The sequence below is a fragment of the Salmo trutta genome, chromosome 13, assembly GCF_901001165.1.
Source record: "Salmo trutta chromosome 13, fSalTru1.1, whole genome shotgun sequence".
Taxonomy (NCBI): Eukaryota; Metazoa; Chordata; class Actinopteri; order Salmoniformes; family Salmonidae; genus Salmo; species Salmo trutta.
This window is the reverse complement of record NC_042969.1, coordinates 27,249,024-27,274,893: the sequence shown is the minus strand read 5'-3', so window position 1 is coordinate 27,274,893 and position 25,870 is coordinate 27,249,024. Positions and strand designations below refer to the sequence as shown.

At 45.1% G+C, this 25,870-nt stretch overlaps 1 protein-coding gene across 7 annotated transcripts in view; it reads left to right on the top strand.

Annotated features, from left to right (window-relative positions):
- Nucleotides 1–25,870, top strand: part of LOC115205560 (serine/threonine-protein phosphatase 2B catalytic subunit alpha isoform) — a 68,844-nt gene that overhangs the window by 9,531 nt on the left and 33,443 nt on the right. For 5 of the 7 annotated variants that reach the window (XR_003880637.1, XR_003880636.1, XM_029771678.1 and 2 more), the window contains exons 2-4: nucleotides 9,474–9,674; nucleotides 22,564–22,688; nucleotides 24,386–24,497. Coding sequence is in view for 5 of the 7 variants with exons in the window: in XM_029771678.1 (XP_029627538.1) it covers nucleotides 9,474–9,674; nucleotides 22,564–22,688; nucleotides 24,386–24,497 (438 nt within the window). In the remaining 2 variants the exon portion in view is untranslated. Of the gene's footprint in view, nucleotides 1–9,473; nucleotides 9,675–9,723; nucleotides 9,757–9,815; nucleotides 10,085–22,563; nucleotides 22,689–24,385; nucleotides 24,498–25,870 lie in introns of those variants that run through there. The other 2 variants (XM_029771683.1, XM_029771682.1) reach the window with 2 other exon arrangements.

The window sequence follows — 25,870 nt, the reverse complement described above, 5'->3', positions numbered from 1 at the left end:
GGGAGTGGAGGGATAGGAAAAGCGGGGAAAAGAGAGGACAAGAGAGAAGACGAGATGAGAGGAGGTGAGATGAGAAGAGTAGAAGAGGGGATAGGATTGGAGAGGAGAGGAGGATGTGTGACCTCAGGCCCCTACTCTACTACCACATACTGTAACTACAACACAAAATCCATGTGTACGTGTGTATAGTGCGTATGTTATCGTGTGTGTGTGTGTGTGTGTGTGTGTGTGTGTGTGTGTGTGTGTGTGTGTGTGTGTGTGTGTGTGTGTGTGTGTGTGTGTGTGTGTGTATGCATGTGTCTCTGCCTATGTTTGTGTTGCTTTACAGTCCCCGCTGTTCCATAAGGTGTATTTTTATCTGGTTTTTTTCAATCAAATTTGACTGTTTGCATGAGTTACTTTATGTGGAATAGAGTTCCATGTAGTCAGCTCTATGTAGTACTGTTCACCCCCCATTGTCTGGTCTGGACTTGGGGGGCCGTGAAGAGACCTCTAGTGGCATGTGTTGTGGGGTATGCATGGGTTTCCGGGCTGTGTGCCAGTACGTCAAACAGAAAGCTCGGTGCTTTCAACAACGAGACTTATATTTCCCTCACTAACTTTAAACATCAGCTACCTGAGCAGCTAACCGATCACTGCAGCTGTACATAGTCCATCTGTAAATTGCCCACCCTATCTACCTACCTCATCCCCATATTGTTTTTATTTACTTTTCTGCTCTTTTGCACACCAGTATTTCTACTTGCACATCATCATCTGCTCATTTATCACTCCAGTGTTAATCTGCTAAATTGTAATTACTTTGCTACTATGGCCTATTTATTGCCTACCTCCTCACTCCATTTGCACACACTGTATATAGACTTTCTTTTTTTATATTGTGTTATTGACTGTACGCTTGTTTATTCCATGTGTGACTCTGTGTTGTTGTTTGTGTCGCACTGCTTTGCTTTATCTTGGCCAGGTCGCAGTTGTAAATGAGAACTTGTTCTCAACTAGCCTACCTGGTTAAAGAAAGGTGAAATAAAAATGTTTTTTTTTTAAAATTTCACAAATACAAGTAGCGATGAAGTCAATCTCTCGTCCACTTTGAGCCAGGAGAGACTGACATCCATATCATTAATATTTGCTCTCTGTGTACATCCAAGGGCCAGCCGTGCTGCCCTGTTCTGAGCCAACTGTAGTTTTCCTAAGTCCCTCTGTGGCACCTGACCACACGACTGAACAGTAGTCCAGGTGCTACAAAACGAGGGCCTGTAGGAGGAGTCAGCATTGTTAAGAAGGCAGAGCAGCTCTTTATTATGGACAGACTTCTCCCCATTTTAGTTACTGATGTATCAATATGTTTTAACCATGACAGTTTACAATCCAGGGTTACTCCAAGCAGTTTAGTCACCTCAACTTGCTCAATATCCACATTATTCATTACAAGATTTATTTCAGGTTTTAGTGGATGATTTGTCCCAAATACTATGATTTTAGTTTTTGAAATATTTAGGACTAACTTATTCCTTGGCACCCACTCTGAAACTAGGTGCAGCTCTTTGTTAAGTGTTGCATTCATTTCAGTCTCTGTAGTAACTGACGTGAATAGTGTTGAGTCATCCGCATACAAAGCCAGTGGCATGTCGTTAGTAAAGATTGAAAAAAGTACGTTTTTACAGTCATTTTCTTAATGGGTGTGTGCTTATTAGTAACTAGAATAAGCAATTTCATAAATGTGTCAAGTGCAGCGTCTGGTTGCTCCTCATTACACACCACAGACCAACAAATATTCTTTACATCATTAACATAATAATCACTACAAAACTTGTTGTATGACCTCTTATACACTATATTAGGCCCAGCCCTTGGAACTTTGGTTTTCCTAGATATGGCTACTATATTGTGATCACTACATCCGATGGATTTGGATACTGCTTTAAAGCAAATATCTGCAGCATTAGTAAAGATGTGATCAATACATGTTAATGATTTAATTCCTGTGCTGTTTGTAACTACCCTGCTAGGTTGACTGACAACCTGAACCAGTTCGCAGGCACTAGTTACAGTTTGAAACTTACTCTTAAGTGGGCACCCTGATGATAGCCAGTCAATATTTAGATCACCCAGAAAATATACTTCTCTGTTGATATCACATACATTGTCAAGCCTTTCACACATATTATCCAGATACTGACTGTCAACACTTGGTGGTCTATAGCAGCTTCTCACCAGAATGGGCTTTAGGTGAGGCAGATGAACCTGTAGCCATATTACTTCAACAGTATTTAACATTAGATCGTCTCTAAGCTTGTGGTTCTGGAATGTGGTTCTGAATAATGGAATGTGGTTCTGAATAAAAACGGCCACACCTCCACCTTTGACATTTCTGTCTTTTCGGTAAATGTTATAACCATGTATTGCTACCACTGTATCATCAGAGGTATTAACTTGGGGCGGCAACGTAGCCTAGTGGTTACAGCGTTGGACTAGTAACCGCAAGGTTGCAAGTTCGAATCCCTGAGCTGACAAGTTACAAACCTGTCATTCTGCTCCTGAACAAGGCAGTTAACCCATTGTTCCTAGGCAGTCATTGAAAATAAGAATTTGTTGTTAACTGACTTGCCTAGTTAAATAAAGGTAAAATAAAACATCTAAGTAAGTTTCAGAGATAGTCAGAATATGAATGTCATCTGCAAATGATTCTTTTCATGAACCTTGTTTCTTATGTTAAAGTGGGCTATTTTGAGCACTTTTTTCTGGAATGCTTGATTCCTACTAGGCCACACTACCTCAGTTCTAACAGTATCACTCTGATTCATAGGCACATGATTACTGCATACAATAGCTGTGGGATCAGCAGAGGCATTCAGGGCAGTTAGAGGGACATAAATTAGGTTACTTACATTGTGTCTGCCAATGCCCCTGGTTTAATGTTCATTTGCTGAAGCATTATGACAAGTCAGCGTCACAATGGTAGGGATTAAATGAGCTGGACTTGGGTCATTGATAAGTCATTGTCTCAACGCAGCTTCATAATGCTGGAACCCAAATGATTTGGGTGGATCCCATCCTCCTTATAAAATGACTGTTGTTTCCAGAAGTTGTCAAAATTGTCAATAAATGTTACACCCATGTTACACCCACAGAGCTGCAATAGTCCCGTAGCCAGTTATGGATGGTTAAATGTCTGCTGTTGTCACGACTTCAGCCGAAGTTGATGCCTCTCCTTGATCGGGTGGTGTTCGGCGGTCGACGTCACCGGTCTTCTAGCCATCGCCGATCCATTTGTCATTTTGCATTTGTTTTGTCTCATTTTCCCACACACCTGGTTTTCATTTGCCAAGAGTGTGCAAAGCTGTCATGAAGGAAAAGGGTGGCTATTTGAAGAATCTCAAATATAAAATATATTTTGATTTGTTTAACACTTTTCTGGTTACTACATGATTCCATATGTGTTATTTCATAGTATTGATGTCTTCAATATTGTTCTACAACGTAGAAAATAGTACAATTTAAGAAAAACCTTGAATGAGTAGGTGTTCTAAAAATGTTAACCAGTAGTTTACATATGAGATGAGTAATGCAAAATATGTAAACATTATTAAAGTGGCCAGTTATTCCAAGTCTATGTTTATAATGTGCTAGTGATGATTATTTAACAATATTTAACAATCTGATGGCCTTGAGATAGAAGCTGTTTTTCAGTCTCAGTCCCAGCTTTGATGCACCTGTACTGACCTCGCCTTCTGGATGATAGCGGGCAGTGGCTCGGGTGGTTGTTGTCCTTGATTATCTTTTTGGCCTTCCTGTGACATTGGGTGCTGTAGGTGTCCTGAAGGGCAGGTAGTTTGCCCCCGGTGATGCGTTGGGCAGACCGCACCACCCTCTGGAGAGTCTTGCCGTTGCGGGCGATGCAGTTGCCGTACCAGGCGGTGATACAGCCCGACAGGATACTCTCAATTGTGCATCTGTAAGGGTTTGTGAGGGTTTTAGGTGCAAAGCCAAATTTCTTCAGCCTCCTGAGGTTTAAGAGGCTCTGTTGCGCCTTCTTCACCACACTGTCTGTGTGGGTGGACCATTTCAGTTTGTCAGTGACGTATAGGCTGAGGAACTTGAAGCTTTCCACCTCCTCCACTGTGGTCCCGTTGATGGGGATTGGGGGAGGCTCCCTTTTCTGTTTCCTGAAGTCCACAATCAGCTCCTTTGCTTTGTTGACGTTGGCTGAGAGGTTATTTTCCTGGCACCAGGAAAATAGGATGTCAGGTAAGGTAGAGTTGATATGATCCTTGACTAGTCTCTCAAAGCACTTCATGATGACAGAAGTGAGTGCTATGGGGCAATAGTAATTTAGTTCAGTTACCTTTCCTTTCTTGTGTACAGGAACAATAGTGGACATTTTGAAGCATGTGGGGACAGTACAGTCGTGGCCAAAAGTTTTGAGAATGACACAAATATTAATTAATTAATATTGATGGCAATTTGCATATACTCCAGAATGTTAGGAAGAGTGATCAGATGAATTGCAATTCATTGCAAAGTCCCTCTTTGCCATGCAAATGAACTGAATCCCCCAAAAACATTTCCACTGCATTTCAGCCCTGCCACAAAAGGACAAGCTGACATCATGTCAGTGATTCTCTCGTTAACACAGGTGTGAGTGTTGACGAGGACAAGGCTGGAGATCACTCTGTCATGTTGATTGAGTTTGAATAACAGACTGGAAGCTTCAAAAGGAGGGTGGTGCTTGGAATCATTGTTCTTCCTCTGTCAACCATGGTTACCTGCAAGGAAACACGTGCCGTCATCATTGCTTTGCACAAAAAAGGGCTTCACAGGCAAGGATATTGCTGCCAGTAAGATTGCACCTAAATCAACCATTTATCGGATCATCAAGAACTTCAAGGAGAGCGTTTCAATTGTTGTGAAGAAATGCTTCAGGGCGCCCAAGAAAGTCTAGCAAGCGCCAGGAACGTCTCCTAAAGTTGATTCAGCTGCGGGATCGGGGCACCACCAGTACAGAGCTTACTCAGGAATGGCAGCAGGCAGGTGTGAGTGCATCTGCACGCACAGTGAGGCGAAGACTTTTGGAGGATGGCCTGGTGTCAAGAAGGGCAGCAAAGAAGCCACTTCTCTCCAGGAAAAACATCAGGGACAGACTGATATTCTGCAAAAGGTACAGGGATTTGACTGCTGAGGACTGGGGTAAAGTCATTTTCTCAGGATGTGGCCCAGAAGTTAATTGACAGCATGCCAGGGCGGATTGCAGAGGTCTTGAAAAAGAAGGGTCAACACTGCAAATATTGACTCTTTGCATCAACTTCATGGAATTGTCAATAAAAGCCTTTGACACTTATGAAATGCTTGTAATTATACTTCAGTATTCCATAGTAACATCTGACAAAAATATCTAAAGACACTGAAGCAGCAAACTTTGTGGAAATTAATATTTGTGTCATTCTCAAAACTTTTGGCCACGACTGTAGACTGGGATAGGGAGAAATTGAATATGTCCGTAAACACTCTAGCCAGCTGGTCTGTGCATGCTCTGAACACACGGCTATGGATGCCGTCTGGGCTGGCAGCCTTGCGAGGGTTAACACGCTTAAATGTCTTACTCACGTCGGCCACGGAAGGAGAGCACACAGCCCTTGGTAACGGGCCGCGTCGGTGGCATTGTCTTATCCTCAGAGCAGGCGATGAATGTGTTAAGCTTGTCCGGAAGCAAGATGTCGGTGTCTGCGACGTGGCTGGTTTTCCCTTTGTAGTCCGTGATTGTCTGTAGACCCTGCTCGTGTCTGAGCCGTTGAATTGCAACTCCACTTTGTCTCTATTCTGATGGTTTGCCTGTTTGATTGCCTTATGGAGGGAATGACTACACTGTTTGTATTCAACCATATTTCCAATCACCTTGCCATGGTTAAATGTGATGGTTTGCGCTTTCAGTTTTGAGCGAATGCTGCCATCTATCTACGGTTTCTGGTTAGGGTAGGTTTTAATAGTCACAGTGGGTACAACATCTCCAGCACCTGATAAACTCAGCCACCGTATCAGTGTATTCGTCTATATTATTCTCGGCGGCTACGCGGAACATATCCTAGTCCGCGTGATCAAAACAATCTTGAAGCGTAGATTCCGATTGGTCAGACCAGTGTTGAAAAGTCCTTAGCATGGGTACTTCCTGTTTGAGTTTCTGCCTATAGGAAGGGAGGAGCGAAATGGAGTCGTGATCAGATTTGCTGAAAGGAGGGCGAGGGAGGGCCTTGTAGGCATCCCGGAAGTTAGAGTAATAATGGTTGAGTGTTTTAGCAGCGCGAGTACATCAGTCAATGTGTTGATAGAACTTCGGCAGCCTTTTTCTCAAAATTGCTACAATAAATACGGCCTCATGATATTTGGTTTCCAGTTTGCATAAAGTCCAGTGAAGTTCTTAGAGGGCCATCGTGATATCGGCTTGAGGGGTGTATAAACGGCTGTGACTATAACCAAAGAGAATTCTCTTGGGAGATAATACGGTCGGCATTTGATTGTGAGGTATTCTAGGTTGGGTGAAAAAAAGGACTTGAGTTCCTGTATGTTCTCACAGTCACACCATGAGTCGTTAATCATGAAACATACACCCCCGTTCTTCTTCCCGGAGAGATATTTGAACTGAGAACCCAACTGGCTGGACAGACTCAGACAGTATATCCTGGGAGAGCCATGTTTCCGTGAGACAGAGTATGTTACAATCCCTGATGTCTCTCTGGAAAGAAATCCTCGCCCTGAGCTTGTCAACTTTATTATCCAGAGACTGAACATAAGCGAGTAATATACGCTGAAGCGGTGGGAGGTGTGCGCACCTCCTAAATCGGACTAGAAGACCACTCTGAGTACCTCTCCTCCACCGGCGGGGTTTTGGATCGGCCTCTGGAATCAGTCCAATTGCCCTGGGGGGTACGAACAAAGGGTCCGATTCGGGATTGTCGTATTCCTGGTCGTAATGCTGGTAGTGCTGGTGAGTTACCATCGCTCTGATATCCAATAGTTCTTCCCGGCCAAAATATTCTGGGCTATTAATGTAAGAAATAACACGTAAAAAAACAAATACTGCAAAGTTTCCTAAGAGCTAGAGGCACAGCAACTCTCTCTGTCGGAGCAATTTTTTTCAATAATCTCCGTATGTGATATTTGTGTTGGATAAAAAAGATACATGATGACTAACAAAAATACACACTCGCCAATTTAATTCCACTCAATTATGCAAATTAAACTATAGACCGATAAGCATGATGTTAAATGTATTTCCATCAATTAATAAAAAGCATTATTTTGTTCTCCTGGTCATTTTGACTGGCAACAGTTTTATTTATCGTCTTTTAATTTTTTTATTGGTCAAATTCGGCTGTTGCCGGCTAGCAGTAACCCTGGTAGGTAGATAGGTAGGTAGGTAGGTAGGTAGTGCAAAAAGTAGTGCACTGGGCATTTACTAGTATTAGTGGACCGATATAGCTGCCTGTAACCCCCAAAATAAATGACATGAAATCCCTGAGCGGTTTCCTTCCTTTCCAGCAACTAAGTTAGGAAGGACGCCTATATCTTTGTAGTGACTGGGTGTATTGATACACCATCCAAAATGTAATTAATAACTTCACCATGCTCAAATGGATATTCACTGTATACTTTTTATTTTTACCCATCTACCAATAGCTGCCCTTCTTTGTGAGGCATTGGAGACCTCCCTGGTCTTTGTGGTTGAATCTGTCTTTGAAATTCACTGCTTGACATAGGGATCTTGCAGATAATTGTACATGTGGGGTACAGAGATGGTAGTAGTCATTCAAAAACCATGTCAAACACTATTATTGCACACAGAGCGATTTCATGCAACTTATTATGTGACTTGTTAAGCAAATGTTTACTCCTGGACTTATTTAGGCTTGCCTTAACAAAGAAATTGAATACTTATTGACTCAAGACATTTCAGGTTTTGATTTTTAATTAACTTGTAACAATATAATTCCACTTTGACATTATGGGGTATTGTGTGTAAGTGACACAACATCTAAATGTAATACATTTTAAAGTCAGGCTGTTACACAACAAAATTTGGAAAAAGTCAAGGGGTGTAAATAATTCCTGAAGGCACTGTGGGTAGGTACAGTGCATTCAGAAAGTATTCAGACCACTTCACTTTTTGTTACGTTACAGCCTTATTCTAAAATTCAGCAATCTACATAAATACCCCATAATGACAAAGCAAAACAGGTTTTTAGACAGTTTGCAAATGTATTCAAAATAAAAAATGGAAATATCACATTTACAATAGTATTCAGGCCCTTTACTCAGTATTTTGTTGAAGCATCTTTGGCAGTGATTACAGCTGCGAGTATTCTTGGGTATAACGCTTCAAGCTTGGCACACCTGTATTCTTCTCTGCAGATCCTCTCAAGCTCTGTCAGGTTGGATGGGGAGCGTCGGGATCTAGCTGGGCCACTCAAGGTCATTCAGAGACTTGTCCTGAAGCCACTCCTGCATTGTCTTGGCTGTCTGCTTAGGGTCGTCGTCCTGTTGGACGGTGAACCTTCGCCCAAGTCTGAGGTCCTGAGCGCTCTGGAGCAGGTTTTCACCAAGGATCTCTCTGTACTTTGCTCTGTTCATCTTTCCCTCGATCCTGACTGGTCTCCCAGTCCCTGCCGCTGAAAAACATCTCCATATCATAATGCTGCCACCACCATGCTTCACCGGTAGGGATAGTATTGGCCAGGTGATGAGCGGTGCCTGGTTTCCTCAACACTTGACTCTTGGCATTCAGGCCAAAGAGTTCAATCTTGGTTTCATCCTGTTTGTCATGGTCTGAGAGTCTTTAGGTGCCTTTTGGCAAACTCCAAGCAGGCTGTCATGTGCCTTTTACTGAGGAGTGGCTTCCGTCTGGCCACTCTACCATAAAGGCCTGATTGGTGGAGTGCTGCAGAGATGGTTGTCCTTCTGGAAGGTTCTCCCATCTCCACAGAGGAACTCTTGAGCTTCGTTAGAGTCACCATCGGGTTCTTAGTCACCTCCCTGATCCAGGCCCTTCTTCCCTGATTGATCAGTTTGGCCGAGCGGCTAGCTCAAGGAAGAGTGCCTTTCCAAGTCATGTCCAATCAAATGAATTTACCAGAGGTGGACTCCAATCAAGTTGTAGAAACATCTCAAGGATGATCAATGGAAACAGGATGCACCTGAGCTCAATTTCGAGTCTCATAGCAAAGGGGCTGAATACTTCTTTATTTCTGTATTATTATTATTATTTTTTTTAAACCTGTTTTCACTTTGTCATTATGGGGTATTGTGTGTAGATTGAGGAGGAAAATGTTTACAAATGTTTATTAATTTAATACATTTTAGAATAAGGCTGTAACGTAACAAAGTGTGGAAAAACATTTCTTTCTTTTCTCCTTTTTCTCATCCTGTCCCCCATCTTTCTCCCTTTCCCTTTTTCCTCTATCTACCATTCCTCCTCTCTCTAGCGGTCCCCTTCCCCCTGAGCCACAGGCTCTCCATGAAGGAAGTGTTTGACTGTGAGGGGAAGCCTAGAGTAGACCTGCTAAAAGCCCACCTCACCAAGGAGGGCCGTCTGGAGGAGGTGGTGGCCCTACGCATCATCAATGAGGGAGCCGCCATCCTGTGCCAGGAGAGGACCATGCTGGATATAGAGGCCCCAGTCACAGGTGAGGAGGGAGAGGGGGAAGGAAAGGAGGAGAGTGGGGAGGAAGGAGAGGACCATGCTGGATATAGAGGCCCCAGTCACAGGTGAGGAGGGAGAGGGGGAAGGAAAGGAGGAGAGTGGGGAGGAAGGAGAGGAACATGCTGGATATAGAGGCCCCAGTCACAGGTGAGGAAGGAGAGGGGGAAGGAAAGGAGGAGAGTGGGGAGGAAGGAGAGGAACATGCTGGATATAGAGGCCCCAGTCACAGGTGAGGAAGGAGAGGGGGAAGGAAAGGAGGAGAGTGGGGAGGAAGGAGAGGAACATGCTGGATATAGAGGCCCCAGTCACAGGTGAGGAAGGAGAGGGGGAAGGAAAGGAGGAGAGTGGGGAGGAAGGACAGGACCATGCTGGATATAGAGGCCCCAGTCACAGTTGAGGAGAGGTGAGGTATGGGAGAAGAGGTGAAAGGAGGTGGAGAGGTGAAGGGAGGGAGAGAAAAAGGGGGAGTGATGGACAATGAGAAGGGTAAGGGAGGGAGAGAGGTGGGTAAGAGATGTAGGGTTAAATGAAGAGATGTAGGGTTAAAGAGAGGGAGATGTAGTGTTAAAGAGAGGGAGATGTAGGGTTAAAGAGAGGGAGATGTAGGGTTAAAGAGAGGGAGATGTAGGGTTGAAGAGAGGGAGATGTAGTGTTCAAGAGAGCGAGATGTAGGGTTGAAGAGAGGGAGATGTAGTGTTCAAGAGAGGTAGGGTTAAAGAGAGGGAGATGTAGGGTTAAAGAGAGGGGGAGGTAGGCTTAACCTCTTATGGCTAGGGGGCAGTATTTTCACGGCTGGATAAAAAACGTACCCGATTTAATCTGATTATTAGTCCTGCCCAGAAACTAGAATATGCATATAATTATTAGCTTTGGAGAGAAAACACTCCACAGTTTCTGAAACTGTTTGAATGGTGTCTGTGAGTATAACAGAACTCCTATGGCAGGCAAAAACCTGAGATGCTTCTGTTCAGGAAGTACCCTGTCAGACCTTTTATTTTCTTTGTTTGACATCTCTTCCAAAACTCAGGATCTCTGCTGTTACGTGACACTTCCCACGTCTCCAATGGAGTTTCAGAGCCCGGGAAAAACAGGAATGACGTAATTCAAAGCCCTGGCTGAAACAAAGGAGAGCAAAAGCTAAGTGGTCACTCAGTGGACTAAGCCTTACGCTCGCGACCCGCCCCGACCCCGGCTTTCGGTTTTTCCCTCAGTATACAGACAGGCAGATTCCCGGTCGGAATATTATCGCTTTTCTACGAGATAAATTGCATAAAAATTGGTTTTAAACAGCGGTTGACATGCTTCGAAGTACGGTAATGGAATATTTCGAAATTTTTTGTCACATTCTGCGTCATGCTCGTGGCCGAGATTTAGCGTTGGGATAGTGTCTAGAACGCACGAACAAAACGTCTTGATGGAACATAACGATGGATTATTTGGGACCAAACCTACATTTGTTATTGAAGTAGAAGTCCTGGCAGTGTATTCTGACGAAGAACAAGCAAGGTAAGAACATTTTTCTTATAGGAAATGTGATTTTGGTGAAGGCTAAACTGGTTGGGTGTCTAAATAGCTAGCCCGTGATGGCTGGGCTATGTACTTAGATTATTGCAAAATGTGCTTCATCCAAAAAGCTATTTTAAAATCGGACATATCGAGTGCATAGAGGAGTTCTGTATCTATAATTCTTAAAATAATTGTTATGCTTTTTGTGAACGTTATCGTGAGTAATTTAGTAAAATCACCGGAAGTGTTCGGTGGGAATGCTAGTTCTGAACGTTACATGCTAATGTAAAAAGCTGGTTTTTGATATAAATATGAACTTGATTGAACAGACATGCATGTATTGTATAACATAATGTCCTAGGTGTGTCATCTGATGAAGATCATAAAAGGTTAGTGCTGCATTTAGCTATGGTTTGGGTTTATGTGACATGATATGCTAGCTTGAAAAATGGGTGTCTGATTATTTCTGGCTGGGTACTCTGCTGACATAATCTAATGTTTTGCTTTCGCTGTAAAGCCTTTTTGAAATCGGACAGTGTGGTTAGATAAAGGAGAGTCTTGTCTTTAAATAGCTGTAAAATAGTCATATGTTTGAAAAATTGAAGTTTTCGGATTTTAGAGGATTTTGTATTTCGCGCCCCGCCCATCATTGGATATTGGAGCAGACGTTCCGCTAGCAGAACGTGTAGATGTAAGAGGTTAAAGAGAGGGAGATGTAGGGTTAAAGAGAGGGAGATGTAGGGTTGAAGAGAGGGAGATGTAGTGTTGAAGAGAGGGAGATGTAGTTTTCAAGAGAGGGAGATGTAGGGTTCAAGAGAGGGAGATGTAGTGTTCAAGAGAGGTAGGGTTAAAGAGAGGGAGATGTAGGGTTAAAGAGAGGGGGAGGTAGGGTTAAAGAGAGGGGGAGGTAGGGTTAAAGAGAGGGAGATGTAGGGTTAAAGAGAGGGAGATGTAGGATTGAAGAGAGGGAGATGTAGTGTTGAAGAGAGGGAGATGTAGTGTTCAAGAGAGGGAGATGTAGGGTTGAAGCGAGGGAGATGTAGTGTTCAAGAGAGGTAGGGTTAAAGAGAGGGAGATGTAGGGTTAAAGAGAGGGAGATGTAGTGTTAAAGAGAGGGAGATGTAGGGTTGAAGAGAGGGAGATGTAGTGTTCAAGAGAGGTAGGGTTAAAGAGAGGGAGAGGTAGGGTTAAAGAGAGGGAGGTGTAGGGTTTAATAGAGGGGGAGATAGGGTTAAAGAGATGTAGGGTTAAAGAGAGTGGGAGGTAGTGTTAAAGAGAGTGGGAGGGAGGGTTAAATAGAGGGAGAGTTAGGGTTGAAGAGAGGGAGATGTAGGGTGAAAGAGAGGGAGATGTAGGGTTAAAGAGAGGGAGATGTAGGGTTGAAGAGATGGAGATGTAGTGTTCAAGAGAGGTAGGGTTAAAGAGAGGGAGATGTAGTGTTAAAGAGAGGGAGATGTAGGGTTGAAGAGAGGGAGATGTAGTGTTAAAGAGAGGGAGATGTAGTGTTGAAGAGAGGGAGATGTAGGGTTTAATAGAGGGGGAGATAGGGTTAAAGAGATGTAGGGTTAAAGAGAGTGGTAGATAGTGTTAAAGAGAGTGGGAGGGAGGGTTAAATAGAGGGAGAGTTAGGGTTAAAGAGTGGTAGGGTTGAAGAGAAGGGTGGTAGGGTTAAAAAGAGGGAGTGGTAGGGTTAAAGAGAGTTAGGGTTGAAGAGAGGGAGAGTTAGGGTTAAATAGAGAGGAGGTAGGGTTAAATAGAGAGGAGGTAGGGTTAAATAGAGAGGTAGGGTTAAAGAGAGGGGAGGTAGGGTTAAAGAGAGGGAGATGTAGGGTTAAAGAGAGGGAGATGTAGTGTTAAAGAGAGGTAGATGTAGTGTTCAAGAGAGGTAGGGTTGAAGAGAGGGAGATGTAGGGTTAAAGAGAGGGAGGTGTAGGGTTTAATAGAGGGGGAGATAGGGTTAAAGAGATGTAGGGTTAAAGAGAGTGGGAGGTAGTGTTAAAGAGAGTGGGAGGGAGGGTTAAATAGAGGGAGAGTTAGGGTTAAAGAGTGGTAGGGTTGAAGAGAAGGGTGGTAGGGTTCAAAAGAGGGAGTTGTAGGGTTAAAGAGAGTTAGGGTTGAAGAGAGGGAGAGTTAGGGTTAAATAGAGAGGAGGTAGGGTTAAATAGAGAGGAGGTAGGGTTAAATAACGGGGGAGGTAGGGGTAAATAGTGGGGGAGGTAGGTTAAATACAGGGGGAAGTAGGGTTAAATAGAGAGGAGGTAGGGTTAAATAGAGAGGAGGTAGGGTTAAATAGAGGGGGAGGTAGGGTTAAATAGAGGGGGAGGTAGGGTTAAATAGAGAGGAGGTAGGGTTAAAGAGAGGGGAGGTAGGGTTAAAGAGAGGGGGGGGTAGGGTTAAATAGAGGGGGAGGTAGGGTTAAATAGTGGGGGAGGTAGGGGTAAATAGAGGGGGAGGTAGGTTAAATACAGGGGGAAGTAGGGTTAAATAGAGAGGAGGTAGGGTTAAATAGAGAGGAGGTAGGGTTAAATAGAGGGGGAGGTAGGGTTAAATAGAGGGGGAGGTAGGGTTAAATAGAGAGGAGGTAGGGTTAAAGAGAGGGGAGGTAGGGTTAAAGAGAGGGGAGGTAGGGTTAAATAGAGAGGAGGTAGGGTTAAATAGAGAAGAGGTAGGGTTAAATAGAGGGGGAGGTAGGGTTAAATAGAGGGGGAGGTAGGGTTAAAGAGAGGGGGAGGTAGGGTTAAAGAGAGGGGAAGGTAGGGTTAAATAGAAGGGGAGGTAGGGTTAAATAGAGAAGAATTAGGTTTGAAGAGAGGGGGGTAGGGTTAAAGAGAGGGGGATGAAGGGTTAAAGAGAGGGGGAGGTAGGGTTAAATAGAGGGGGAGGTAGAGTTAAAGAGGGGGTAGGTAGGGTTAAAGGGGGGGTAGAGTTAAAGGGGGATAGAGTTAAAGAGAGGTGGAGGTAGGGTTAAAGGGGGGGCGGTAGGGTTAAAGAGGGGGAGGTAGGGTTAAAGAGAGGAGGAGGTAGGGTGAAAGAGAGGGGGAGGTTGGGTTAAATAGAGAAGAGGTAGGGTTAAAGAGAGGAGGAGGTAGGGTTAAATAGAGAGGAGGTAGGGTTAAATAGAGGGGGAGGTAGGGTTAAATAGAGAAGAGGTAGGTTTGAAGAGAGGGGGAGGTAGGGTAAAGCGAGGGGGAGGTAGGGTTAAAGAGAGGGGGAGGTAGGGTTAAAGAAAGGGGGAGGTAGGGTTAAAGAGAGGGGGAGGTAGGGTTAAATAGAGAGGAGGTAGGGTTAAATAGAGGGGGAGGTAGGGTTAAATAGAGAAGAGGTAGGTTTGAAGAGGGGGGAGAGAGGGTTGAAGAGAGGGGGAGGTAGGGTTAAAGAGAGGGGGAGGTAGGGTTAAATAGAGAGGAGGTAGGGTTAAAGAGGGGGGAGGTAGGGTTAAAGGGGGGGTAGCGTTAAAGAGAGGGGGAGGTAGGGTTAAATAGAGAAGAGGTAGGGTTAAAGAGAGGGGGAGGTAGGGTTAAATAGAGAGGAGGTATGGTTAAATAGAGGGGGAGGTAGGGTTAAATAGAGAAGAGGTAGGTTTGAAGAGAGGGGAGGTAGGGTTAAGGAGAGGGGGAGGTAGGGTTAAAGAGAGGGGGAGGTAGGGTTAAATAGAGAGGAGGTAGGTTTGAAGAGAGGGGGAGGTAGGGTCGAAGAGAGGGGGAGGTAGAGTTAAAGAGAGGGGGAGGTTGGGTTAAATAGAGGGGGAGGTAGGGTTAAATAGAGAGGAGGTAGGGTTAAAGAGAGGGGGAGGTAGGGTTAAAGAGGGGGGAGGTAGGGTTAAAGAGAGGGGGAGGTAGGGTTAAAGGGGGGGTAGAGTTAAAGGGGGGGTAGAGTTAAAGAGAGGTGTAGGGTTAAAGAGAGGGGAGGTAGAGTTAAAAGGGGGGTAGAGTTAAAGAGAGGTGGAGGTAGGGTTAAATAGAGGGGGAGGTAGGGTTAAAGGGGGGGTAGAGTTAAAGAGAGGTGGAGGTAGGGTTAAAGAGAGGGGGAGGTAGGGTTAAATAGAGAAGAGGTAGGGTTAAAGAGAGGGGGAGATAGGGTTAAATAGAGAGGAGGTGGGGTTAAATAGAGGGGGAGGTAGGGTTAAATAGAGGGGGAGGTAGGGTTAAAGAGAGGGGGAGGTAGGGTTAAAGAGGGGGGAGGTAGGGTTAAAGAGAGGGGGAGGTAGGGTTAAAGAGGGGGGGAGGTAGGGTTAGAGGGGGGGTAGAGTTAAAGGAGGGTAGAGTTAAAGAGAGGTGGAGGTAGAGTTAAAGAGGGGGGGAGGTAGGGTTAAAGGGGGGGTAGAGTTAAAGAGAGGTGGAGGTAGGGTTAAAGAGAGGGGGAGGTAGGGTTAAAGAGAGGGGGAGGTAGGGTTAAAGAGGGGGGAGATAGGGTTAAAGAGGGGGGGAGGTAGGGTTAAAGGGGGGTAGAGTTAAAGAGAGGTGGCGGTAGGGTTAAAGAGGGGGGGAGGTAGGGTTAAAGGGGGGGTAGGGTTAAATAGAGGGGGAGGTAGGGTTAAATAGAGAGGAGGTAGAGTTAAAGAGAGGGGGAGGTTGGGTTAAATAGAGGGGGAGGTAGGGTTAAATAGAGAGGAGGTAGGGTTAAAGAGAGGGGGAGGTAGGGTTAAAGAGAGGGGGAGGTAGGGTTAAAGGGGGGGTAGAGTTAAAGGGGGGGTAGAGTTAAAGAGAGGTGTAGGGTTAAAGAGGGGGGAGGTAGAGTTAAAGGGGGGGGTAGAGTTAAAGAGAGGTGGAGGTAGGGTTAAATAGAGGGGGAGGTACTGTTAAAGGGGGGGTAGAGTTAAAGAGAGGTGGAGGTAGGGTTAAAGAGAGGGGGAGGTAGGGTTAAATAGAGAAGAGGTAGGGTTAAAGAGAGGGGGAGATAGGGTTAAATAGAGAGGAGGGTAGGGTTAAATAGAGGGGGAGGTAGGGTTAAAGAGAGGGGGAGGTAGGATTAAAGAGAGGGGGAGGTAGGGTTAAAGAGAGGGAGATGTAGGGTTGAAGAGATGGAGATGTAGTGTTCAAGAGAGGTAGGGTTAAAGAGAGGGAGATGTAGTGTTAAAGAGAGGGAGATGTAGGGTTGAAGAGAGGGAGATGTAGTGTTAAAGAGAGGGAGATGTAGTGTTGAAGAGAGGGAGATGTAGGGTTTAATAGAGGGGGAGATAGGGTTAAAGAGATGTAGGGTTAAAGAGAGTGGTAGATAGTGTTAAAGAGAGTGGGAGGGAGGGTTAAATAGAGGGAGAGTTAGGGTTAAAGAGTGGTAGGGTTGAAGAGAAGGGTGGTAGGGTTAAAAAGAGGGAGTGGTAGGGTTAAAGAGAGTTAGGGTTGAAGAGAGGGAGAGTTAGGGTTAAATAGAGAGGAGGTAGGGTTAAATAGAGAGGAGGTAGGGTTAAATAGAGAGGTAGGGTTAAAGAGAGGGGAGGTAGGGTTAAAGAGAGGGAGATGTAGGGTTAAAGAGAGGGAGATGTAGTGTTAAAGAGAGGTAGATGTAGTGTTCAAGAGAGGTAGGGTTGAAGAGAGGGAGATGTAGGGTTAAAGAGAGGGAGGTGTAGGGTTTAATAGAGGGGGAGATAGGGTTAAAGAGATGTAGGGTTAAAGAGAGTGGGAGGTAGTGTTAAAGAGAGTGGGAGGGAGGGTTAAATAGAGGGAGAGTTAGGGTTAAAGAGTGGTAGGGTTGAAGAGAAGGGTGGTAGGGTTCAAAAGAGGGAGTTGTAGGGTTAAAGAGAGTTAGGGTTGAAGAGAGGGAGAGTTAGGGTTAAATAGAGAGGAGGTAGGGTTAAATAGAGAGGAGGTAGGGTTAAATAACGGGGGAGGTAGGGGTAAATAGTGGGGGAGGTAGGTTAAATACAGGGGGAAGTAGGGTTAAATAGAGAGGAGGTAGGGTTAAATAGAGAGGAGGTAGGGTTAAATAGAGGGGGAGGTAGGGTTAAATAGAGGGGGAGGTAGGGTTAAATAGAGAGGAGGTAGGGTTAAAGAGAGGGGAGGTAGGGTTAAAGAGAGGGGGGGTAGGGTTAAATAGAGGGGGAGGTAGGGTTAAATAGTGGGGGAGGTAGGGGTAAATAGAGGGGGAGGTAGGTTAAATACAGGGGGAAGTAGGGTTAAATAGAGAGGAGGTAGGGTTAAATAGAGAGGAGGTAGGGTTAAAGAGGGGGAGGTAGGGTTAAATAGAGGGGGAGGGTAGGGTTAAATAGAGAGGAGGTAGGGTTAAAGAGAGGGGAGGTAGGGTTAAAGAGAGGGGGAGGTAGGGTTAAATAGAGAGGAGGTAGGGTTAAATAGAGAAGAGGTAGGGTTAAATAGAGGGGGAGGTAGGGTTAAATAGAGGGGGAGGTAGGGTTAAAGAGAGGGGGAGGTAGGGTTAAAGAGAGGGGAAGGTAGGGTTAAATAGAAGGGGAGGTAGGGTTAAATAGAGAAGAATTAGGTTTGAAGAGAGGGGGGGTAGGGTTAAAGAGAGGGGGATGAAGGGTTAAAGAGAGGGGGAGGTAGGGTTAAATAGAGGGGGAGGTAGAGTTAAAGAGGGGGTAGGTAGGGTTAAAGGGGGGGTAGAGTTAAAGGGGGATAGAGTTAAAGAGAGGTGGAGGTAGGGTTAAAGGGGGGGCGGTAGGGTTAAAGAGAGGGGGAGGTAGGGTTAAATAGAGAGGAGGTAGGGTTAAATAGAGGGGGAGGTAGGGTTAAATAGAGAAGAGGTAGGTTTGAAGAGGGGGAGAGAGGGTTGAAGAGAGGGGGAGGTAGGGTTAATGAGAGGGGGAGGTAGGGTTAAATAGAGAGGAGGTAGGGTTAAAGAGGGGGGAGGTAGGGTTAAAGGGGGGGTAGCGTTAAAGAGAGGGGGAGGTAGGGTTAAATAGAGAAGAGGTAGGGTTAAAGAGAGGGGGAGGTAGGGTTAAATAGAGAGGAGGTATGGTTAAATAGAGGGGGAGGTAGGGTTAAATAGAGAAGAGGTAGGTTTGAAGAGAGGGGAGGTAGGGTTAAGGAGAGGGGGAGGTAGGGTTAAAGAGAGGGGGAGGTAGGGTTAAATAGAGAGGAGGTAGGTTTGAAGAGAGGGGGAGGTAGGGTCGAAGAGAGGGGGAGGTAGAGTTAAAGAGAGGGGAGGTTGGGTTAAATAGAGGGGGAGGTAGGGTTAAATAGAGAGGAGGTAGGGTTAAAGAGAGGGGGAGGTAGGGTTAAAGAGGGGGGAGGTAGGGTTAAAGAGAGGGGGAGGTAGGGTTAAAGGGGGGGGTAGAGTTAAAGGGGGGGTAGAGTTAAAGAGAGGTGTAGGGTTAAAGAGAGGGGAGGTAGAGTTAAAAGGGGGGTAGAGTTAAAGAGAGGTGGAGGTAGGGTTAAATAGAGGGGAGGTAGGGTTAAAGGGGGGGTAGAGTTAAAGAGAGGTGGAGGTAGGGTTAAAGAGAGGGGGAGGTAGGGTTAAATAGAGAAGAGGTAGGGTTAAAGAGAGGGGGAGATAGGGTTAAATAGAGAGGAGGTGGGGTTAAATAGAGGGGGAGGTAGGGTTAAATAGAGGGGGAGGTAGGGTAAAGAGAGGGGGAGGTAGGGTTTAAAGAGGGGGGAGGTAGGGTTAAAGAGAGGGGGAGTAGGGTTAAAGAGGGGGGGAGGTAGGGTTAGAGGGGGGGTAGAGTTAAAAGGGGGGTAGAGTTAAAGAGAGGTGGAGGTAGAGTTAAAGAGGGGGGGAGGTAGGGTTAAAAGGGGGGGTAGAGTTAAAGAGAGGTGGAGGTAGGGTTAAAGAGAGGGGGAGGTAGGGTTAAAGAGAGGGGGAGGTAGGGTTAAAGAGGGGGGAGATAGGTTAAAGAGGGGGGGAGGTAGGGTTAAAGGGGGGGTAGAGTTAAAGAGAGGTGGCGGGTAGGGTTAAAGAGGGGGGGAGGTAGGGTTAAAGGGGGGGGTAGGGTTAAATAGAGGGGGAGGTAGGTTAAATAGAGAGGAAGGTAGAGTTAAGAGAGGGGAGGTTGGGTTAAATAGAGGGGGAGGTAGGGTTAAATAGAGAGGAGGTAGGGTTTAAAGAGAGGGGGAGGTAGGGTTAAAGAGAGGGGGAGGTAGGGTTAAAGGGGGGGTAGAGTTTAAAGGGGGGGTAGAGTTAAAGAGAGGTGTAGGGTTAAAGAGGGGGGAGGTAGAGTTAAAGGGGGGGTAGAGTTAAAGAGAGGTGGAGGTAGGGTTAAATAGAGGGGGAGGTACTGTTAAAGGGGGGGTAGAGTTAAAGAGAGGTGGAGGTAGGGTTAAAGAGAGGGGGAGGTAGGGTTAAATAGAGAAGAGGTAGGGTTAAAGAGAGGGGGAGATAGGGTTAAATAGAGAGGAGGTAGGGTTAAATAGAGGGGGAGGTAGGGTTAAAGAGAGGGGGAGGTAGGATTAAAGAGAGGGGGAGGTAGGGTTAAATAGAGGGGGAGGTAGGGTTAAATAGAGGGGGAGGTAGGGTTAAAGAGAGGGGGAGGTAGGGTTAAAGAGGGGGGAGGTAGGGTTAAAGAGAGGGGGAGGTAGGGTTAAAGAGGGAGGGAGGTAGGGTTAAAGGGGGGGTAGAGTTAAAGGGGGGTAGAGTTAAAGAGAGGTGGAGGTAGAGTTAAAGAGGGGGGGAGGTAGGGTTAAAGGGGGGGGTAGAGTTAAAGAGAGGTGGAGGTAGGGTTAAATAGAGGGGGAGGTAGGGTTAAAGAGAGGAGGATGTAGGGTTAAAGAGAGGGGAGGTAGGGTTAAAGAGGGGGGAGATAGGGTTAAAGAGGGGGGAGGTAGGGTTAAAGGGGGGTAGAGTTAAAGAGAGGTGGAGGTAGGGTTAAAGAGGGGGGAGATAGGGTTAAAGAGGGGGGGAGGTAGGGTTAAAGGGGGGGTAGGGTTAAAGAGGGGGGGAGGTAGGGTTAAAGAGGGGGGAGGTAGGGTTAAAGAGAGGGGGAGGTAGGGTTAAAGTGGGGGTAGAGTTAAAGAGAGGTGGAGGTAGGGTTAAAGAGGGGGGGAGGTAGGGTTAAAGGGGGGGTAGAGTTAAAGAGAGGTGGAGGTAGGGTTAAATAGAGGGGGAGCAGGGTTAACGGGGGGGTAGAGTTAAAGAGAGGTGGAGGTAGGGTTAAATAGAGAGGGGAGGTAGGGTTAAAGGGGGGGTAGAGTTAAAGAGAGGTGGAGGTAGGGTTAAAGAGAGGGGGAGGTTGGGTTAAAGAGGGGGAGATAGGGTTAAAGAGGGGTGGAGGTAGGTTTGAAGAGGGGGGGAGGTAGGGTTAAGGAGGAGGGAGGGAGAGGGAGGGTTAAAGAGAGATTACAATTGAAATGAATGTACATCTTCCATAATGAGTAATTGATTTTGGCTTAATCATAACTGTTGTGCCGAATGTCACTTAATGGAATCAATCGCATTTAGATTTTCTCAATAGTAGCAGTACTTTGTCAATATCTACAAAACAATCTCCTTGCCAATAATATGGTGAACTGAGTTGAATTGAGAGAGTGATGGGAAGGGGGGCGGGAGATAGGGAGATGCGACAGAGGAACAGAAGATGGTTTGGCAGATAAATAGAGAGAGTGACAATGAAAGAGAGAATGGTCTTGTGCCGCTGCCTATAGCCTACATTAAAAATACCAGCGAAAAAGCTCTGTTTTAGTTTTGACTTGTGTATCTACTGGCTAGCTTTGGTGTGTGTCTTTCTCCATGGAAACGGTAGCTGTAAGATAATTCCATGATAGCACACATCCCACACACACAGTGAGAGAAGAGACAGTAGCTAGCTACTCTATGGTTTTCACAGTTACTGCTAGTCCCTAGAGAGAAGAGGTGGTAGGCAGGCTGGAGGCAGGCAGGCTGGAGGCAGGCAGGCTGGAGGCAGGCAGGCTGGAGGCAGGCAGGCTGGAGGCAGGCAGGCTGGAGGCAGGCAGGCTGGAGGCAGGCTTCACACACAGACAGACAGCAGCCATTACGCTTCTCCCTATTCTCCCTATGCTGTTTGTTCTGTAGGAACATATGACAGAAAGGAGAGAGTGTAGTGGGGGTTGTGCCACTGTCAGAGTAAGGCTTTTTTATTTTAACAATTTACATTTTCATGGAATTTACTTGAAAAATATGAGAAAGAGTTGATGTTTACCTTTCTGCTTTGTTGTCACTTCCAGAGACTGGTTGGAATATATTCAGGTTGTAATCTATTGTACGCCTAGATGAAACTAAAGTATTATACTCAGGTTGGCATCTATTGTACGCCTAGATGAAACTAAAGTAATATATTCAGGTTGTAATCTATTGTACGACTAGATGAAACTAAAGTATTATACTCAGGTTGGCATCTATTGTACGCCTAGATGAAACTAAAGTAATATACTCAGGTTGGCATCTATTGTATGCCTAGATGAAACTAAAGTATTATACTCAGGTTGGCATCTATTGTACGCCTAGATGAAACTAAAGTAATATATTCAGGTTGTAATCTATTGTACGACTAGATGAAACTAAAGTATTATACTCAGGTTGGCATCTATTGTACGCCTAGATGAAACTAAAGTAATATACTCAGGTTGGCATCTATTGTACGCCTAGATGAAACTAAAGTATTATACTCAGGTTGGCATCTATTGTACGACTAGATGAAACTAAAGTAATATATTCAGGTTGTAATCTATTGTACGCCTAGATGAAACTAAAGTAATATATTCAGGTTGTAATCTATTGTACGCCTAGATGAAACTAAAGTAATATACTCAGGTTGGCATCTATTGTACGACTAGATGAAACTAAAGTATTATACTCAGGTTGGCATCTATTGTACGCCTAGATGAAACTAAAGTATTATACTCAGGTTGGCATCTATTGTACGACTAGATGAAACTAAAGTATTATACTCAGGTTGTAATCTATTGTACGCCTAGATGAAACTAAAGTAATATATTCAGGTTGTAATCTATTGTACGACTAGATGAAACTAAAGTATTATACTCAGGTTGAATCTATTGTACGCCTAGATGAAACTAAAGTAATATATTCAGGTTGTAATCTATTGTACGCCTAGATGAAACTAAAGTATTATACTCAGGTTGGCATCTATTGTACGCCTAGATGAAACTAAAGTAATATATTCAGGTTGGCATCTATTGTACGCCTAGATGAAACTAAAGTATTATACTCAGGTTGGCATCTATTGTACGCCTAGATGAAACTAAAGTAATATATTCAGGTTGTAATCTATTGTACGCCTAGATGGAACTAAAGGAATATATTCAGGTTGTAATCTATTGTACGACTAGATGGAACTAAAGTATTAGGAATGTGATTTTGTAGTACTGAGGTTGTGTGTTTAACATTGTTGTGTTTGAGGTTGTATGTTAGTCTAAACATAGAGACCCTTCAAATTACTAGAAGGATTGTAATGTCTGCTTCTATGAGTGTAACGTTGTTGTAACGTTGTGTTTCAGTGTGTGGAGACATCCACGGTCAGTTCTTTGACCTGATGAAGCTGTTTGAGGTGGGTGGTTCCCCCGCGACGACACGCTACCTCTTCCTAGGGGACTACGTGGACCGGGGCTACTTCAGTATTGAGGTGAGGGCACACTACAGTACCTAGTGCACACTATCTAGTCCACACTATCTAGTGCATACTACCTAGGGACACAATACCTACTGCATATTTCTTAGGGACACACTACCTAGTGCAAACTAGCTACTGCATACTTTCCTAGAGGCACACTACTTTCTGCATACTAGGAAGTGTTTAACCAGGTAGCTTTGAATCTAAGACTTTGAGCCTGACATCAAGTGAGTAGCTCACTGGTCATTTCTTCCTCTGAGCCGTACTGTTACTAACAGATCTTTCTGTGTCCTCTCTCTCCTCTCTCAGTGTGTGTTGTATCTGTTCCTCTGAGCCGTACTGTTACTAACAGATCTTTCTGTGTCCTCTCTCTCCTCTCTCAGTGTGTGTTGTATCTGTTCCTCTGAGCCGTACTGTTACTGAGGGATCTTTCTGTGTCCTCTCTCTCCTCTCTCAGTGTGTGTTGTATCTGTTCCTCTGAGCCGTACTGTTACTAACAGATCTTTCTGTGTCCTCTCTCTCCTCTCTCAGTGTGTGTTGTATCTGTTCCTCTGAGCCGTACTGTTACTGAGGGATCTTTCTGTGTCCTCTCTCTCCTCTCTCAGTGTGTGTTGTATCTGTTCCTCTGAGCCGTACTGTTACTGAGGGATCTTTCTGTGTCCTCTCTCTCCTCTCTCAGTGTGTGTTATATCTGTTCCTCTGAGCCGTACTGTTACTGAGGGATCTTTCTGTGTCCTCTCTCTCCTCTCTCAGTGTGTGTTGTATCTGTTCCTCTGAGCCGTACTGTTACTAACAGATCTTTCTGTGTCCTCTCTCTCCTCTCTCAGTGTGTGTTGTATCTGTTCCTCTGAGCCGTACTGTTACTAACAGATCTTTCTGTGTCCTCTCTCTCCTCTCTCAGTGTGTGTTGTATCTGTTCCTCTGAGCCGTACTGTTACTGAGGGATCTTTCTGTGTCCTCTCTCTCCTCTCTCAGTGTGTGTTGTATCTGTTCCTCTGAGCCGTACTGTTACTGAGGGATCTTTCTGTGTCCTCTCTCTCCTCTCTCAGTGTGTTGTATCTGTTCCTCTGAGCCGTACTGTTACTAACAGATCTTTCTGTGTCCTCTCTCTCCTCTCTCAGTGTGTGTTGTATCTGTTCCTCTGAGCCGTAATGTTACTAACAGATCTTTCTGTGTCCTCTCTCCTCTCTCAGTGTGTGTTGTATCTGTTCCTCTGAGCCGTACTGTTACTAACAGATCTTTCTGTGTCCTCTCTCTCCTCTCTCAGTGTGTGTTGTATCTGTTCCTCTGAGCCGTACTGTTACTAACAGATCTTTCTGTGTCCTCTCTCTCCTCTCTCAGTGTGTGTTGTATCTGTTCCTCTGAGCCGTACTGTTACTAACAGATCTTTCTGTGTCCTCTCTCCTCTCTCAGTGTGTGTTGTATCTGTTCCTCTGAGCCGTACTGTTACTAACAGATCTTTCTGTGTCCTCTCTCTCCTCTCTCAGTGTGTGTTGTATCTGTTCCTCTGAGCCGTACTGTTACTAACAGATCTTTCTGTGTCCTCTCTCTCCTCTCTCAGTGTGTGTTGTATCTGTTCCTCTGAGCCGTACTGTTACTAACAGATCTTTCTGTGTCCTCTCTCTCCTCTCTCAGTGTGTGTTGTATCTGTTCCTCTGAGCCGTACTGTTACTAACAGATCTTTCTGTGTCCTCTCTCTCCTCTCTCAGTGTGTGTTGTATCTGTGGTCGTTGAAAATCCTCTACCCAAAGACGTTATTTCTTCTACGGGGAAACCATGAATGTAGACACCTGACAGAGTATTTCACTTTCAAAACTGAATGTGAGTATTTGCCCACTGAGCACAGACTTTGGCTATCCCCATAGGAGATACCTTTTCGGTTCCAGTTAGAACCCTTTTTGGTTTCAGGTAGAACCCTTTTAGGTTCCATGTAGAACCCTCTGTGGAAAGGGTTCTTCATGGAACCAAAAGGGTTCTTCCTGGAACCCAAAAGGGTTCTTCCTGGAACCAAAAGGGTTCTTCCTGGAACCCAAAAGGGTTCTTCCTGGAACCAAAAGGGTTTTTCCTGGAACCAAAAGGGTTCTACCTGGAACAAAAAAGGGTTCTTCAAAGGGTTCTCCTATGGGGACATTTTTATTTTTTTAATTTTATTTATTTAACCTTTATTTAACTAGGTAAGTCAGTTAAGAACACATTCTTATTTACAATGACGGCCTACCCCGGTCAAACCCTAACCCGGACAACGCTGGGCCAATTGTGTCCCGCCCTATGGGACTCCCAATCACAGCCGTTTGTGATACAGCTTGGAAACGAACCCGCATCTGTAGTGACGCCTCTAGCACTGAGATTCAGTGCTTTAGACCGCTGCACGACTCGGGAGCCCCAACCATGTTAGGTTCTAGATGGCACCTTTTTTTCTAAGAATGTATTCCACGTTGGTTCAACATCATTTCATTGAAATGAAGTAGAAACGTTGATTCAACCAGTGTGTCCAGTGGGTGTGTTCTCTTCTTGTATCCTCCCTTTCCTCTCCTCCCTTAAAACTAGCGTCCTAGCTTCTCCATTGTTCCATCTCTCACATCCATTGCTCATCCAACGCTCATTCCATCCTCTCATCCATCCATCCCCCACTCTCTCTCTCCCCGTCAGAGAACAGGTGATTAGAAGGAAATTAATTTGGCCCTTAATGATTGACCCAGGGATGTAGTCTGCTGTGTGTGATTGGCCAGGGGATGAGGAGTCTAATTTCCCCTGATGCTTATGGCGAATAGTGGGCGCCCTCAATTACCATTTGCTGTGTGTGTGTGTGTGTGTGAGAGAGAGAAAGAGAGAGAGAGAAAGAGAGAGAGAGAAAGAGGGAGAGAGAAAGAGGGAGAGAGAAAGAGAGGGAGGGAGAGAGAGAGAGAGGCTGGTGAAATGGTATTGATGATCTCTCTCTACATTAATAATCTCTCTGACAAACACACTCAAAAAACACACACACACATACTGTACCCATATACACACACATACTGTACACACACATACTGTACCCATATACACACACGTACTGTACACACACATACTGTACCCATATACACACACATACTGTACACACATATACTGTACCCATATACACACATGTACTGTACCCATATAGACACGCATACTGTACACATATATACTGTACCCATATACACGCACGTACTGTACAC